The 18,420-nt window shown below is 40.3% G+C and overlaps 1 protein-coding gene across 3 annotated transcripts in view; it reads right to left on the bottom strand.

Moving 5' to 3' along the window:
• Positions 1-3,813: 3,813 nt before the first annotated feature.
• The window catches only part of aqr (aquarius intron-binding spliceosomal factor), a 53,435-nt gene continuing 38,828 nt past the window's right edge, over positions 3,814-18,420 (bottom strand). For all 3 annotated transcript variants that reach the window (XM_078406401.1, XM_078406402.1, XM_078406403.1), the window contains exons 28-36: positions 16,839-16,976; positions 14,832-14,903; positions 13,574-13,761; positions 12,449-12,620; positions 11,530-11,700; positions 10,359-10,444; positions 7,521-7,695; positions 6,232-6,345; positions 3,814-4,581 (exon numbers count right to left, since the gene is read on the bottom strand). In XM_078406401.1, coding sequence (XP_078262527.1) covers positions 4,129-4,581; positions 6,232-6,345; positions 7,521-7,695; positions 10,359-10,444; positions 11,530-11,700; positions 12,449-12,620; positions 13,574-13,761; positions 14,832-14,903; positions 16,839-16,976 — 1,569 coding nt within the window. In that variant the 3' untranslated portion in view covers positions 3,814-4,128. The remainder of the gene's footprint in view (positions 4,582-6,231; positions 6,346-7,520; positions 7,696-10,358; positions 10,445-11,529; positions 11,701-12,448; positions 12,621-13,573; positions 13,762-14,831; positions 14,904-16,838; positions 16,977-18,420) is intronic.

Genomic DNA, 18,420 nt, shown 5'->3' with positions numbered 1-18,420 from the left:
GAGCAGTATTAGGCCATTCGGCCCATTGAGTCTGCTCCGCCATGGTTCAACAACATGGCTGATCTATTTTTCCCTCTCAACCCCATTCTCCTGTCTTCACACCATAACATTTGACACCCTTACGAATCAAGAAACTATCAATCTCCGCTTTAAAAATACACGATGACATGGCCTCCAATGCCGTCTGTGACAATGAATTCCAGATTCACCACCCTCTGGCGAAATAAATTCCTCCTCATCACCATTCTAGTTTAGTTTAGCTTAAGGTATGTCCTTTTTATTCTGAGGCTGTGACCTCTGGTCCTAGACTGGAAGCATCCTCTATACATCCACTATATCTAGGCCTTTCAATATTTGGTATATTTAAATTAATTTAGTGTATTATTTGTTCTTTTAGGCCAGAATGGTGGATATGATGTGCCATAAAATCATGATTGGCACAGGAACTGCATTCATTTTCATTTGTTAAAATGTCAGATCAAGACAATTATGAATTATGTAAGTTTATTTAAATATTTCACCAATTTGTTTTTAAATAATTTCATTTTTGTTTACTTTACATTTAATTCTTTTCATCCCCTGATTTTTTAATATTTTTGATAGCTTAATTATCTCTGAAATTTAAAGATTAAGCAGATTTGACCGATAGTCAAGTGGGGGATGTGTAGCATTCACACAGGGCCATTCCACTGGGCAGCAGGCAAACCCTTTCCAGGAAGTTGGTACTGATGGATACACAAAAGGCAACAAAAGTTTGCATTTGTTAACAGAAAAGTGCAGGCAACTCACCACTGGCACTAAATTCTGGGTCATTGGTTTCTTTTTCAGATTCATTCTCAGTCCGCTCGCTGTTCACCTTTCTGCAAACACATTTAAACATTTAGAAACAAGGAACTGCAGATGCTGGTTTACAAAAAAACTGTTACAAAGTCCTGGAGCAACTCAGCAGGTCAGGCAGCAGGAGAGTGGCAGGAATCAACCAGAGGGGGTGGAGTGAGAATTCCCCTCGGAGAACTTCTTCATAATAGGCACAACTTGAGATTTCACAGTGGATCTGTAAAATACAGAAATAAGGAACCGCAGATGACGGTTTACAAAAAAAAAAGACAGTGCTGGAGTAACTCAGGAACATGGGACTCCAGAGATGCGTCCTGACCCGATGAGTTACTCCAGCACTTTGTGACATATAGGCATATAATCTGTAGCTCTTTACTGTCTCTCCATTCTTACTCTCAATGATGATTTATTGCATTTTACACCTGATGTATTGACCGAGGCTCTACTTCCAAAATACAAATTGGATGCAAAAAATCTATAAAGGTTGCCATAATGGCTACTGGCAGTAACTTGGATTGGAACTGCCAATACTCAGCCATTAGAATGGTTGTGATCCCATCTGCTTTTAAGTCCGAGATTCATGTTTTACTGAGTGATTGATGGCATGGCATCAGTCACTCTACACCACTTCGCTGCTGGAGTCCAACACCAGGCTCAAGTCTTGCTGAGATTAAGCAGCAATTAGTGCAGGAATTGTTGATTTGTGACATGGATTGAGATGCAAAAGGTACAATGGGGGCAATTTACAGTGGCCAACAGATCTGTACATTTGGGGATGTTAAAGAAAACTGGAGCACCCTGAGGAAACGTATGTGGTCCCTGGCAGGTCATGTAAACTCCACACTGGCAGCACCCGAGGTCAGGATTGAACCCATGTTGCTGGCGCTGTGAGGCAGCGGCGCTACTGGCTGTGTCACTGTGCCACTCTAATCCCAATGTTCAGTCCAAATCTTGACACTCGCATAGAAAAATGTTGGCTGTTGTAAGCATAATTTTAGTCAGTAATTTTAGTGAAACAAAATGAACAGTCACTTCTCATTCAGTGACCTCTTCCATCCTCTGGGAAGTTAGCATTAAACAGCCTCTTTATCTAATCGAAATGAAGTTTAATTTATAGCATTGTAATATTCTAAAACATCAATTCTATAGTTTAAATTAACTTTTAGACTGCTAATTTAATAAACTCACAGCAGAAAGTCACACTGGTCCACATACTTTGATTTGAAATGTTCTTACTGAATGCCAACAATCTCCACATGCATCAGATTTTCAGCACAATTTGCTTACAGAAGTTAAGATAGTGGTTGTCAACCGATGTATTAATACTTCTGTTAAAGTGGGCACATTCTCTGAAAACTTAAAAATACAATTAGCTACTGGTGATAGCATTCATTAAAGCGTTGTCAAATATAATTTTTCCATTCATATTTGTGCATTGGCGTTATTCACCTGAAATCGAGAGAATTTTTAATAATGATACGTCAAAACCTAGTCATTTGTGCAGCATTGGACATTGCCAATTTGCTTCTCTGCTTCAGTCTTTGGATTATTCACATTGCTCCAATCATGCCATCCAGAATACTACCAGTTTTGAGAGGCACCTTTCAGCACTTTTTCCTTTCAGAAATGGATAAAAGCAATTCCAATGCATTTTATTATGGTCCCCTTGGCAATGGACCAAGGGAGCTGATAGGTTGACTTACCTGGTAACTTTGGGCTTGAGATGGAGTCTCTTGCATGAATATTAGCAGGTTTCCAGTGAATTGGGCATAAACGTTGGATCACTTGTGCTCAGACCTTGCAGAGCACATGCTCCACTTATTGCAGAAAAAAAACTGCAGATGCCGATTTAAATCAAAGATAGACACAAAGTGCTGGAGCAACTCAGTGGGTCAGGCAGCATCTCAGGAGAGAAGGAATGGGTGACGGTTCGGGTCGAGACCCTTCTTCAGACTGATGTCCAGCATTTTGTGTCTACCTCCACTTATCGCAAATGGCACAGCTTTAGTGTTTCGTCCTTACAGTGCCAGAGATCCAGGTTCGATCCCGAGTATGGGTGCTGTCTGTACGGAGTTTATACATTCTCCCTGTGACCGTATGTGTTTTCTCTGGGTGCAGCAGGTTTGCAGGTTAATTGGCTTCTGTAAATTGTCCCTCGTGTGTAGGAAAGAACTAGCTACGGGGATCGCTGGTCTGTGTGGACTCGGTGGGCCGTAGGACCTGCTTCCACACTGTATCGCTGAACTAAACTAAACTAAACACAGGGCTTTGTTTTCACTGCTACACCAACTCATCTAACCATTTCCAAATCTCCCCAATTGGATTCAAGTCTTTCACATGAGGTCTACATATGACCTCTAATGATATTCTTCTACTGCTCTTCATGTACTTTCTCCTCTTCCTTCAATACCATCGAGTTGTGAACACATGGGAAAAAAAGAGTTGTATTCACCACCTCCCTAAGGCTCTAACAAGTGCACGTTAAAACTCTGACCGCCTCTTGCCAATTCATCACAATGCATCTATTGACGTGCACATTGACAAGCTTGCATTAACTATACTGACATATCTTTGAGTCAATGAAATTCATTGCTCATTCCTTCACATTCTAGGGCTTTTGTAAATGCAGATTGGAACATTTATTCATTCACAGTCCTATATGGCAGGACCACAAAACAAATAGGATCTTGTGTGCCTTCATCAAAGCTTCTCACTGTTTCACAATTATTTTGGAATTTAGCAGAGCCAAGTTTAAACTGAAGTTCAAACATCTTAATGGAAATAAAAAAATGCAGAAAAATTCTCTTCATCAGAAGGGAAGAGTAGAAGGCTCCACTCTGGACACTTATTTAAATGTACTGAGTTTACTTGCTTTCTTAAAACATGTAAAATGTAACATCTGGGAATGCAAGGTGGGTCAGTGAGCAGTAAAGAGAAAGAGTAAAGAGAAGTTGTTATATTGATTGAATCCAGGAATTTATTAGCAAAAATCACTCCAGTCTAGTTTTGAACCCATTCCAGATTTCATCCATGCCATTTTCATTCTGATAATCTTGTGGATTATAACATTTAGTATGGCATTCTATAAAATTAAAAAAATATGAAACATTTTTTACTAAAATTTATTAATATCCAACTGGCAATACAAGTTAGAATGTTAAATCCCACATTATTAGAAAGTAAAGCAGCTAGCCACAGGATTCTTGTGAATGATGACTGATATTCTAAGCATGTATACTAGCTACTTGCGCAGAAATGTCAGAACTAAGGTCCATTATTTGAACTAAATCATTAGCTTTCTTTATCTTTTTCTTCTTTATCTTTTTCTTCTTTAGCTTTTTCTTCTGTATCTGTATCTTTTTCTTCTTTATCTTTTTCTTCTTTCTCTTTCTCTTTTTCTTCTTTCTCTTTCTCTTTTTCTTCTTTTTCTTCTGTATCTGTATCTTTTTCTTCTTTATCTTTTTCTTCTTTCTCTTTCTCTTTTTCTTCTTTTTCTTTCTCTTTTTCTTCTTTTTCTTTCTCTGCTTCTTTATCTTTTGCTTCTTCTTCCTCATCATCATCATCGTCGTTGCCCTCACTGTCACTGTCTCTGCCGGGATGCTCAGGCATCTGTCGATGTTCCTCCATAGGTGTCCCTTCATCTTTACTTTCAGGAACAAGTTCTTCAACCTCTTCCACATTCTCAATGACTGGAGTAGGATCAGGCTCTATTATTGATTTGGGGACTGGTGGAAGAAGTGCCGGCTGCAAATATAAAAACAATTACATTTAGTGAATGTTTGTAATCTTATGACAACTCTTGAAAGGGGTACTGCTTTCCTTCCCTCAGCACAGATGCTGGGAATTCTGAGGATTGTTTGTTTTTACTTTAAATTTCCAATATCAATAACATTTAACTTTCTTTTAACAATCGCGGGCGGCACGGTGGCGCAGCGGTAGAGTTGCTGCCTTACAGCGAATGCAGCGCCGGAGACTCAGGTTCGATCCTGACTACAGGCACCGTCTGTATGGAGTTTGTACGTTCTCCCCGTGACCTGCGTGGGTTTTCTCCGAGATCTTCGGTTTCCTCCCACACTCCAAAGACGTGCAGGTTTGTAGGTTAATTGACTGGGTAAATGTAAAAATTGTCCCTGGTGTGTGTAGGATAGTGTTAATGTGCGGGGATCGCTGGGCAGCGCGGACTTGGTGGGCCGAAAGGGCCTGTTTCCGCGCATGTATAATCTAAAATCTAAAAATCGCATATTAAACTTCTTTGGGGTGGCACTGTGGCAGCACAGTGGTGCAGCAGTAGAGTTGCTGTCTTACAGCGCCAGAGACCTGGGTTCGATCCTCACTACTTGTGCTGTCTGTACAGAATTTATACGTTCTTCTTGGGACTGCGTGGGTTTTCTCCGGGTGCTCCGGTTTCCTTCCACACTCCAAAGACGTACAGGTTTGTAGGTTAACTGCTTCAGTAAAATTGTTAATCATCCCTAGTGTATAGGATAGTGCAAGTGTATGGGATGATCACTGGTCGGCATGGACTCAGTGAGCTGAAGGGCCTGTTTCCGTGTTGTATCTCTAAACTCTAAAGTTCTATCTTAGGCAGCATCTAAAATGATAATTACAAATGCATTTTCTGATATAATTATTTCCCACAAATTCATATTTATATTAAGAAGAAAAATGTGAAAGGTTTGATAATGTGCCACTTGTAAAGTCAAATGTGCCACAGTGATTTGTAGTTCTAGACTAACAGTGCTTTCTGAATAACTTAATCATTTGCAAATTTGATTGAAAAATCTTGCTCAGAAATAATTTTTAATCAAACAGAGAAATTATTAGCATAAAGCACAAAATTACATTTTGCTAAGAGAATCTCAATTTGCTGAAAATTTGGTTTCAACTTCGTAAGACGAATATTGAAATTAACAACATTTTATGAAACACAATGTTATTTTAACCTTGCACTCTCATGATTAATACATTCCATCATCTGTTACCAATGACAGTGTATCAAAGCTGCTTTGAGCCAGATGACTTAACATCTTTTATTTATGTTGTACCTTCAGCATACTAAAGTAACCCAAGGCACACCACAGGACTGCACCAAGAACAATTATCAGTAGTCTTTATCCAGCAAGATGCCTTGATGCAATTATTGTCTTATACAAAGCTTGCAATAAATCTACAATTAACTCAGTTTTAATAATGTTTTCTACACTTCAAGAAGATGAAAGAGCATGCCCAAATCAGATAGTTAATAAAAAGGTCAAACACACAAAAACATCTTAACACTCATATAAAACTTCAAAAAGGGCTTTGAAGATTTGAGTCTATTTGAGGAAAGTGGACATACAAAAGGAAATGAATGGGAAAATTTGGGTGCCAATAACAAATAAAGCAGCTGCTTACCTGTCGGCATTGGTGCATCCTCTGAATCATGTGCATGTACATATTGTAGACAAAGTTTGCCATCTCCGGCATGTTTTTGATAACTCGCATCAAATGGGTTGGTATATGGCCATTCTAACAAAAAAAAGAATAAACATTACCAACCATTGTAAAATTACTGTTAAAACATACCAGAATCATTGTAAAAACACCATTATAAGCCAAAGCACAAAAGAGGGGTGGCATATTGGCACAGCGGTAGAGCTAACGCCTTACAGGGCCAGAGGCCTGGGTTCGATCCTGACTACGATCCTGGGCTCGATTCTGACTAGATCCTATATGTATGGAGTTTTGTACGTTCTCCCTGTGATTGCATGGGTTTTCTCCAGGTGCTCCGGTATCGTTTCACATTCCTAATATATACATGTTTGTAGGTTATTTGGCTTCTGTAAATTATTCCCAGCGTGTAGGATAGTGCTGGTGTACGGGGTGATCGCTAGTCGCTGCAGACTCAATAGGCCGAAGGGCCTGTTTCATAGCTGTATCTCTACCAGCACGGTGGCGCAGCGGTAGAGTTGCTGCCTTACAGCGAATGCAGCGCCGGAGACTCAGGTTCGATCCTGACTACGGGCGCCGTCTGTACGGAGTTTGTACGTTCTCCCCGTGACCTGCGTGGGTTTTCTCCGAGATCTTCGGTTTCCTCCCACACTCAAACGACATGCAGGTATGTAGGTTAATTGACTGAGTAAATGTAAAAGAAATTGTCCCTAGTGTGTGTAGGATCGTGTTAATGTGCGGGGATCGCTGGGCGGCGCGGGCTCGGTGGGGCGAAGGGCCTGTTTCCGCGCTGTATCTCTAAATCTAAAAAAAAAATCTAAAAATCTCTCAAGTCTAGAGTCTGGATTGCACTTGCTAAACTGGAAAAGAATATCCACACATTCCTAGAGACAATGAAGCCTTAATGAGCTGAATGTCATTTGTTCATTTCATATTTAGTAACTTTTCCCTTGCAAAATAGTAGTTTTTAGGTATTTGTTGAGATTAATGTGGAATATCTCCCTTTGCATGGCCTTCATAGGCCTCAAACCAGTGTCATTCTTAGCAAGGCATCAAGGGAACACCCTCACAATGAAATACCTTTCACGATTCCTCAGTTGGCCACTCCACTCAATGCTTAGTCATAGAATACACATAGCACGGAAACAGGCACTTCCGCCCAACTTGCCCATACCAACCACGGAACCCCATCTATGTTAGTCCCACCTGCCTGCATTTGGTTCTGTGCATCTGAGAATCTAAAGAAAAGTTACCCTTCTGTCTGTGGGGAGGTACTCGGATGGTACGATGTGCAGCTGGAGCGGCCGACCCATAAGCTGATTAAAGACTGGAGTAAGCTCAAAGCAGTTCTGGAAGAGCGATGCTCTTGCAAAGATGTACAGTCCGAGCCTGGCTCTCGACATGGCAACAATTAATCGCCGAACATCCCTAAATAAGAAAAAAGATAATGGTTAATATGTGCACTATTGCAACAAAGCCCTTTATGCTATAGATAAAAAAGATCTTAAATAAGTAATAATTATGCCATTTCAGCACTCATTTCTTTCCCATTAATAAGCCTAAAATTATAAGCTGGCAAGTACTGATCAGGCAGCAATGTTTATTCACAAACTCAACCAGAAATCTATGACACAGCATTAACGTTGATCATACAAGGATTAATATTTGGGAGTTGATGATGATTTAGTAGTTAATTTAATTAGCTAAACATCATGACTAAACAACTCTCTAATCAAACTTTGTGCTTCTGAAATTACATTCAAATAGAATCATATTACCAATTGAATGCATCAGAACACTGTTAATATAAGTATCAACATTTCCTCCACAAAACAAATTCCCATGTTTAGTTTAGAGACACCGCATGGAAAAAAGTCCTTCAGCCCACCGTGCACGCCGACCATTGATCACCCATTCATACTAGTTATCTCACTTTTGCATCCATTCTTTACACAGTAGAGGCAATTTACAGAAGCCAATTAACCTTCGAGCCCGCACGGCTTTGGGATGTGGGAGGAAACTGGTCACAGGGAGAACGTGCAAACTCCACACAGACAATACCCGCGGTCAGGATGGAACCCGGGTCTCTGACGCTGTGAAGCAGCAGCTCCACTATCAGTGCCACCCCCACTATGTCACATTGGTATCCTCTGATACGCTCCTCTCATGAAGAACATTGCTGTTAACATTACCAATACCTTAACTCCTGAAAGTGAGGTAACAAATCTTAACCAAAACAGGATGTATGTAAATCACAGTAATTTATATTTCCAAGGTTTTTTATATGTTGGAATGTTTTACAGAAAAATAGGAAAATAAACATCAAATATGACAATGAACAAAAAGGATGAGAAGGTACTACTGCAGATAGCGATAAAAATAATTGAAAATTATTTGACAGCAGAGTAGTCTGTGGCATTGTGGAAATATTGTGAGAATGAGTTACAGTGGGTGATTTTATTGACTGAAATGTTGCCTGATGGCAATAGTACAATACTCAAGTAATGGTTTGGTGCTGGAGAAGTTCATGAACAAATTTACACACTAAAATCTTCACGGAGTAGGAAAGATATGGAGTGGGCGTGGCTGTACAAGTTTGAGAACTTGGACCACAGTTTTCTGGATGCAGTTTATTAGGTGAAAGTGAGGAAAATACAGAGGAACAGCAAAGATATTGATCAGAATTTTAGTAGCAGGAGAAAGAATTTTAGTGGCAGGAGAAAATAGCAGAGGCAATAAATGGCAGGGAGGTCATAATTAGTTTTAGTTTAGTTTATTGTCGTGTGTACAGAGGTACAGTGTAAAGCCTTTGTTGTGTGCTAACCAATCAGCGGAAAGACTATAAATGATAACAAATGTTGCAGTCCCCTGTGTACAGATACAGGATAAAGGGAATAATGTTTAGTGCTAGATAAGGTCCAGTAAAGTTTGATTAAAGTTTGTCTGAGGGTCTCCAGTGAAGTAGATAGTAGCTCAGGACCGCATTCTATTTGTTGATAGGATGGTTCAGTTGCCTGATAACAGCTGGGAAGAAACTGTTTTTGAATCTGGAGGTGTGCATTTTCACACTTCTGTACCTCTCCCATGTTGGGAGACAGGAGGGAGTGACTGGGGTGAGATGAAGAATTTGAGTCCAAGTTGAGCAAGAATCTGGACCACAAATTTAATCTGATGTGACAGCTGAGGAGGTTGACTGTATTCAGTTACATCATTGTTTCAGGCACTGAGGTAAGATAGCTTTGGTTCAGCCAATATCTAGCTGAGGAATCTTTGGCTCACCCATATGTTGATATCACAAAGACACCTTGAGAATGTGTGGGAGAGACCAAGAGACTAACCAAGAGAAGTGACCAAAAATTGTACACTTCCTGTTTCACATGTCCAAATATTTTTGTGTCTAAATCAACAAGATGATTCCCAAATTTCCTTTTCAAAATGACACCAGGACTCTTCTACAATGTGGTAGGAGAGTATGCGTAATTATGATTTTACAACTGGTACTGTATCATGCTACTATGTACATATATCTATTCTAAAAAACTATAGTCTGTTCTCATTACAAAGGTCACTGGCAAATAGCTTTGGCACTTTTGGTATTCCCTGTTGATCTACAGCTGCTGTTTTAAGATTAACTGCTATTTGAAAACAAGTTTCCGATTATTCTAAGTGGCGCACAAGCAGATTAAATGAAAAAAAAACGAAATATGCAGAAAGGATCAGCAACTGAAAGTAACAGTTAAGAGATTTTTGATTCCACCCAAAATTGCTCCTGTTTATGTTTATTCCCATTTGCGAATGATGACTTCAAAAAGCTGAAGGTACGAATTAAAGCAATTAATGCCTCCAGTGCCTTCTAGGTGGGCTACAGGAGGCGCCCCCAGGACACAAAGATGGCCAGGCAAAGAGAGGAGAGGAACAGTTTGCGGGAACTGCTCCAGTACATTGAGCTCGTGGGCTGACGAATGCTGCCAAGAATGGTGAGCCCCAAGTGTACTATATGCATAAGTAAAAAGAATTTCACTGTGCAGTTGCTATGAGACAAATAAGGCATAATTGACCCATTGCTGTAAAGATAATGCCATAAACCATACCTCAGATGTCCAACAGCTTTAGTTCGTACTAATGAGAGGATAATATAATCGTTCTGTTGCCCCTGGAATCTGTCCACTGTGGTCACCTTGAAGAACAAAAAACCTTGCTCACTTCTGAGAGAACAACATATTGGGGGAGCAGGATTGCGAGTAAACAATTTTCATAGCCATTTTAAGGCTTTCAAATTGGATTAGAAAACATAAACATTTTAGAATCCTTTGACATTTAAATTAACTCTCTGGAAAGGCAGAAGTCAGTATTTGCAAAAATAACAAAACGTTCTGGGCAGCACAGTGGTGCAGCGGTAGAGTTGCTGCCTCACAGCTCCAGAGACCCGGGTTCGATCGTGACTATGGGTGCTGTCTGCAAGGAGTTTGTACGTTCTCCCTGTGTCCGCGTGGATTTTCTCCAGGTCCTCCGTTTTCCTCCCATACCCCAAAGACATGCAGGTTTGTAGGTTAATTGACTTCAGTAAAATGGGAAAATTATCACTAGTGTGTAGGATAATGCTAGTGTACTCACTGTTCGGTGTGGACTCGGTGGGCCAAAGGGCACTGTATCTCCAAAGTCTAAAGATTTTGGATCACTATTGCTAAACAACATGCTGAAAATCCAGATTCCTTGAGAAAATGAAGCCTTAACAAGCTGAATCTGTTTGTTCATTCCACATTTAGCAACTTTTTATTTGCAAAACTGTACAGTTTTTAGGTAAATAATTTGCTGAGATTAATGTGGAATATTTCCCCATGCTAGGCCTTCACAGGCCCCGAAACAGCGTCATTCTTAGCAAGGCATCAAGGGGACATCCTAGCAATGAGATACTTTCCAGGATTCCTTTGTTGGCCTTTCCACTCAATGCTTAGTCATAGAGTCACAGTCAAATAACATGGAAACAGGCCCTTAGGCCCAACTTGCCTATGCCAACCAAGGAGCCCCATCCACACTAATCCCACCCGCCCGCATTTGGCTCTGTGCAACTGGGACTTCAACTGGGATGATTGAAATTGGGAATTAACAGTCAAGGAAAATTGAACCAATATGTGTTTTTTACATTCTGTGTCAGACTACTTCCATCTAATCAATTGTTCAACATCTCGTTGAAAATTATCACAACATGTTACTGCTTCGTTGTAAATCTGCTGTTTAACAATGTTCGAAGAGGGATCTTACCTTGCTTGGACGACCCATAAGAGGATTACTACCACAACGTTGATTGATGGCATCACGAATCAAATGCTTCTGACCATTGTACGTTGTCAAGATGCTAATTTTCCCAGCAGGATATCCCAAGAGGCGCATGTACATGAAAAGGGCGACTGCATATTCAGCCTCGGCTAGATTCTGTCAAATGTGAGCAACAATTTGAATTTCAGAAAAGCAGGCTATGGATTTTTCATGTTCATTGGTTATAGGAGCAGAATTAGGCCATTTGGCCCATCAAGTCTACTCTGCCATTCAATCATAGCTGATCTCTCTTTCTTCTGCCTTCTCACCAAAACTCCTGATGCCCTTACTAATCAAGAATCGTTAATTTCTGCCTTAAAAATATACATTGACTTGGCCTCCATAGCTGTTTGCAGCAATGAACTATACAGACTCACAAACCTCTGACTAAAGAAATTCCTCCTCATCTCCTTTCTAAAGGAACGCCCGTTTATTCTGAGGTTATGCCGTTTGGCCCTAGATTCTCTCACTAGTGGAAACATCCTCTCTACATTCACTCTATCCAAGCCTTTCACCATTTGGTAAGTTTCAATGAGGTCCCCCCAACTTTGTAAACTTCAGTGAGTAGAGACCGAGTGCCGCCAAATGCTCATGATATGTTAACTCAATCATTCCTGGGATCATTCTCAACAAATGTCCTCTGGACCCTCTCCAACGCCAGCACATCCTTCCTCAGATATGGGGTCCACAAAGCTTACAATACCTAAATCTTAAAGATGATTACATGCGTGCTCAAATACACACATAAAATATTTTTCAAATTCTTGCATATTACTTCAATAATATTGAGATGATTTGGGGATGAAAAGTTAATAGAGTATAAAATCGATCATCAATATTTGTTACTATTAAGCCGACCATTTACCTGGTAGAAGTATGGATTTGGTTCTGATTCACCAATACCATTGAAATCCTCCACGTTGATCAATTGGAAGTCATATACTAAGCCGGCATTAGCAGCACAAAACTCAGGTAGGATCTGGACGTGAGGCAGGTTACCGAGTTTCTTGTAACGCCAGTTATAGAGGTTGCACAAACTTAATGGAGGATAAAATGGAGAAAGCTGTCAAAGCATATACTATAATTATCTGACATGTTTAAAGAAATAGACCCCTTTAAATGCATTGCTTTCTCACGCTCTTCCAAAAATCTTATGTGGTTTTGGTTCAGTGAAAAACAGTTGAGGTGGATACCAGTCTGTAGCAATTCCAATATGTAATCTAGACACTTCCACTCCAGAGCCACACGGAGGGAATAATGCAGTGTCAAAGATAACATTTTTCAGGCTGGTCATTTCAGGTTGTCATTTCCGGTGGGCGTACATAATCCGGTGACACTATTCAAAGAACACTGGCTCAGCTGTCAGTGCCTTGGCAAAACCAGCAAAGATAGGTCTTATGGTCTGGTCCCAAAATGTCACTTATTTGTCTTCCCCAGGGATGCTGCCTGACCTGATGAGTTACTCCAGCATTTTGTGTCTTTTCTTGGCAATCCAGCATCTGTAGTTCCTTGTTTCTACAAGAGAACTTATCTGTTATTTATCCAAATACAGGTCCACCACCATTTTCTGGCAACTGATGGTCCGGCACCATCTTTAATCGGACAAAATTGAAAGAGCGCACTTGAAATCACCCCTGGAGGTCACCCCAAAAAAGTGGAGCCTAGGCCAGGTGAGATGGCCGATCTCGACCTCATCAGGACTGCCACGCTGATGGACGGGTCAGTTTTCCTGCCTGCGACCGGGGCTCTGGAACTCTGGTCCTGCCAGAGCCAGCAGATCCGTTCCCACAGCCGACTTCCGAGGTCGACATTGCGGGCCGGTATCTCGGCTCCTTGGTGACCGGTTCCGGCACCGCTGGAATCCTTTTGGAGGCCGTGACCTCTGTTGGTCCGGCAAAACGGATAACCCAGAAAGGCTCTGGAACCATGGATGCCAGAAAATCGGTGGTTGACCTGTATTTTGAAACAAAGTTAAAAAAAAAGGTTTTACCTTGCTCTCGCTCTGCCCTGTGCATCAAGATCCACGGTTGGAACTCCCAAACGAACAAAACGTGTGAATAGGGATTGCTCCATGTTGGAATATTTTTGGAAAGCCATGTTCTTAATGACTGGTGGAAGCTGATGGTGGTCACCTATCATAATCCAACGCTTCAGTCTACTGAAACCATCTTCAGGGTTCTATAGAGAATGAAAATGCACCGATCAGCCAAACCATTATGACCTGATGAGCCAAAACATTATGACCACCTGCCTAATATGCTGTTGGTCCTCCGTGTGCAGCCCCATACGCAGCAGAGTGCGATGCACTATGTATTTTGACACATTTCTCCCGTGACCACCATTAAAATTTTAATCCCACATTAGACCTTCTGTCGGTTCGGACCAGCCTTTGTTGCCTTCTCGCATCGATGAGCCTTGGGCGCTTAACATCCTGTCGCCGGTTTGTGGTTTGTTCCTCCTCGGACCACTGTCGGTAGGTACTCACCACTGCTGACCGGGAGCACTCCACAAGCCTTGCCGTTTCAGAGATGCTCTGATCCAGTCGTCTGGTCTTAACAATTTGGCCCTTGTCAAAGTCGCTCAGGTCTCTAAAACCTGCCCATTTCTCCTGCATCCAACACATCAACTTCAAGAACTGACTGTTCACTTGCTGCCTAATATATCCCACCCCTTGACGGGTGCCATTGTAACAAGATAATCAATGCTATTCACTTCACCTGTCAGTGGTCATAATGTTTTGGCTGATCAGTGTATATCAATAACTTCTAAGTCAAAAAACTTCCCATACCTAGAGTTACTACTTCAAAAGAATCAATGTCCATGTTTTGCCCCCTAGTCATTAAGTAATCAGTCAATTAATATCTTTCTTAAAGTAAATTTATTTTCACTCATGAAGTTAAATGCAACTTTGTGATGATGCCATTCATGAACATGTTGTCAGGTTAACAACTCATTAAAAAAGGACACAAAGTGCTGGAGTAACTCAGCAAGTCACACAGCATCTCTGGAAAACACGGATAGGTGACCTTTCCTATCCACGTCACCAATCCATCTTCTCCAGAGATGCTGTATGACTTGCTGACTGGTTCCAGCACCTTTTGTGCAAACGAGCATCTGTAGTTCTTTGTGTTTAACAACTCACTAAATTGAATTTTAGGACTACATGCAAGGTTTTTGCACAAAGCGACCAATGTCATTTCCAACAACCAAATCTCTGATGTGGTTAATCTTTCACTAATAGACATTACCTGTAGTAGTAGTGGAATAAAAGTTTCAATCTCAAGAATCTGTGCTGCTTCCTCCATCAGGATGTTGTCATACTGTCAAAAGAAGAGTTTTTTTTCAAATCGTGTCTTAATAAATCACATAGAGGAGATAAGACTTTTCTTTGCCTTCCACCACAGTGAGGGTGTGCCTGGAGCAATCACTGTGATGGTTGTTTGTATTAAAATTGTAATTGTGTGCCTTGTGTTCTTTATTGTTTACTGCCAGACCCTGACGTGAGAGGACACTGGCGCTGTTTGTTCGCCGCTTCTCCGTCAGGACAAATCTTTTGTTTTCTATCTCCACCTATATCCTTCCTTTGTCCCGCCCCCCTGACATCAGTCTGAAGAAGGGTCTCGACCCGAAACGTCACCCATTCCTTCTCTCCCGAGATGCTGCCTGACCTGCTGAGTTACTCCAGCATTTTGTGAATAAATCTTTTGTTTGTTTTTATGTCTTGTTTGCTCTGTAAAGCGTCTTTGAGTATCTTGAAAAGCGCTATATAAAATAAATGTATTATTATTATTATTATTATTATAAACCTACCTCGTCCTCACCCCACCAAATAAGTAATTAATTGGAATATGTAAATATGTTTTAGCGATTGCAAGTCCTATCAATAGGGAAGTGATCTGGCACTTAGAAGATGGAAATCCCAAGAACCCAATTTTTTTGGCAATTCTGAGGAGGTAATATCACAAGTGAACTGCGGAATCCCACAAAGCATGGTTCACCAAGGCTTCCAAATTGCATTTGACATTACAAGGTATCATTAGTGAAACCAATGCTATGGCCTCTCAACATAAATCCTGACAGGAAAGTAGTTAGGGAGAGATGGGGAGTGGAAGGAAGGACTCAGCAAAATGCCTGAACATTTGGAATTGCAACCAGGTTATTTACCCGACAGATATATAATAGAAAATGGTCATATCTACTAATAAGCCAAACTGATACAGGCATGAGTATTGTGGGAAAGTGCTCAGAATCTACAGACCAAATTAGATAACATTTATTTGGAAGAATGTTTAATGCAGATATTTGCAGAAAGTACTGCAGATAGAATAAAAGGTTAGCGAAGAACATCGTTCTTTATGAAGAGTTGACCCACTTTATGCACTGCAATCAAGAGAGTGACAATCCTTTGATTATCTTTCTTCAGAAGCTGTCAAATTGAATCCCCCTTACCCCAGAACTAACTCTGGTGGATTCAATTGAATTTAATTTAGTAGATTTAATTGAATCTGCTCGATTCAATTGAATTTAATTGTATTACTGAAATGCAGTAGTGTGGTTGAACAACTATATTGCATTTATTCAGATGTTGTAAATGCACAATCCTCAAATTCTAATTACACAAAGACAAGTGCTATGCCACTTTAAAAACACTCAGATCATTGCTCGTTAGTTATTGTGTTATTAATGGTTTTAAATAGTGCTTCTCTTGCAAGGGGTAAAATTTAATGGGCAAAGCTGACCCACATCAGATCTTGGACAAACTCCCCAACATCTGTCAAATCTATCATATTATACATAACATGCAGCATTAGAGTTATTCTACATTATGTATAATATTATTTGGATAACTCGTGAAATGTGGTAAATAACTCCAATTAGTTCACGGAATAGAATCCAGTCGATCCATTGCTTATGCCAAACAAATCCAAATTTAGTTTAGCATTCATAAGTAAATATGCAACATCTTGGCATCACTTATTTGAGATTGAATGGCATGTCGCAACAGACTAAAAATAAATTAAATGCCATTCTTTCTTGCCTGTTTTGTATTTAAAGCGTAATTGTAAATCAATTTAAAATAAATAAAATAAATAAGAGTACAGCATTCATTTTTTGTTTCATGAGTACACAAATTATTTTGTATAAAGGAACAGCTTTAAAATACAGCATGGTTCATGTATCAAAAGATAAGCAGCTCTGGAATATTTGAGCCTCTTCCACGAATTACTGTATTAAAAGATTCAATTATGCTTTACCTTGAAGCCGAGCTCTACCAGGTCATATCGTTTTAAGGCAGCGTGAGTACATGTCATGGCAATGATCTTTGCTTCTTTCACCAATAAATATTTTGATCTATCCAGCCCACTCCTCAGCAGTTCAAAAGCCCGAAACTCCTGCAAAAATTATCAAGAAAGCAAATTAAAAAGGAAAACTTGGCACAAAGTATTCCAAAGCAAAGCAATGGCTAGGTATGCAAAACAGCAAAGACTGCAGACTTATGAAGTTTTTTTTAGCTGAGTTGAGTTTAGTTTACAGATACAGCGTGGAAACATGCCTTTCAGCCCCCCCGAGTGCGTCGATTAGTGATCACCACACACCAACATTATCCTGCACACTCGGGACAATTTACAATTTTACCATGCCAATTAGTCTCCAAACCTATACATATTTGGATTGTGGGAGGAAACTGGAGCACCTGGAGAAAACCCACGCAGTCCCGGGGAGAATGTACAAGCTCCGTATAGACAGGACCCGTCGTCAGGATTGAACCGGGTTCTCTGGTGCTGTAAGGCAGCAACTCGAATGTTGCGTCATCGTGCTAGCATTATCCTCTGCCTTCTCATTGCCATCCATGCACAGAATGTTCACTACTTGCAGAGGTTAGAAAATAATACCATTCTTCCAACTTCTAAAATATTTTTAATTAACTAGATTCAGATCACTAATGAATCATTATGGGTCTCCTGAGATGGGAGATCCATTACAAGAAAATAGAACAGGAAGGACTAGTGTTTTATCCTGTTTTTGGAGGCATTAGTGCCTTTGGAACAGGTCAAGTAAAACCTTTTTGACTTCCATCCTGAGGTCATGAAATTTCACTGAAATTGCAACTTAGGACAGGTGAGCTGAATCAATTGTAACCGCATTCTTGTCATTTTTATATGCATACCTATATAATGATGTTATTTATCTTCAGAAAATATTCCAATTGCCCGCAACAACAGCCTGAGACATAGCATACCATATTACATGAAGTTTAAATGGTTCAATGCTGCTGTACTGTCACGTGTGCATTGCACAGTGAAATTATTTTTGCACAGGTCACCAACCCGCTCTTCTCAAACAAGTCTCTGCTATTTCACTAAATACAAACTATTTTCCATTCACAATTCACTCCCTTAATCCGCCTGTTTGCACCCATTACATATTCTATGTTTCTTATATTCCTTGTTTATTAAGTCATCTTTACTGCCAACATTCAAGGGTTTTGTTTTAAATGACCTTTTTTTGAAGAAGTAGTTCAGATTACTACACACTCCAGTGTTGCATCTTTGGAGTTCTCGGCATTTGGACGGAATGTTAAACTGATCTATGTGGGATTAGTGAAATGCTCAGGATACTAGTGCTGTATTTGGTGTTGGACCCAGCATTCAGATGTGGACTTGGAGCAATTTACAAACATGGAAGATAATTTTTATTTCAAGTCATAGCATTACTGTGAGCCAGCATAGAGGGACAAGAGAGCAAGACCCACTGAAGAATAGAAACAAGGAACTGCAGATGCAGGTCAGACAGCATCTCTGGAAAACCCGGATAGGTGATGTTTCAGGTCGGGAC

Source organism: Rhinoraja longicauda, chromosome 10 (genome assembly GCF_053455715.1).
Source record: "Rhinoraja longicauda isolate Sanriku21f chromosome 10, sRhiLon1.1, whole genome shotgun sequence".
Classification (NCBI taxonomy): domain Eukaryota; kingdom Metazoa; phylum Chordata; class Chondrichthyes; order Rajiformes; family Arhynchobatidae; genus Rhinoraja; species Rhinoraja longicauda.
The sequence above is the reverse complement of the archived record's forward strand: the minus strand, read 5'-3'. Positions and strand labels throughout refer to the sequence as shown.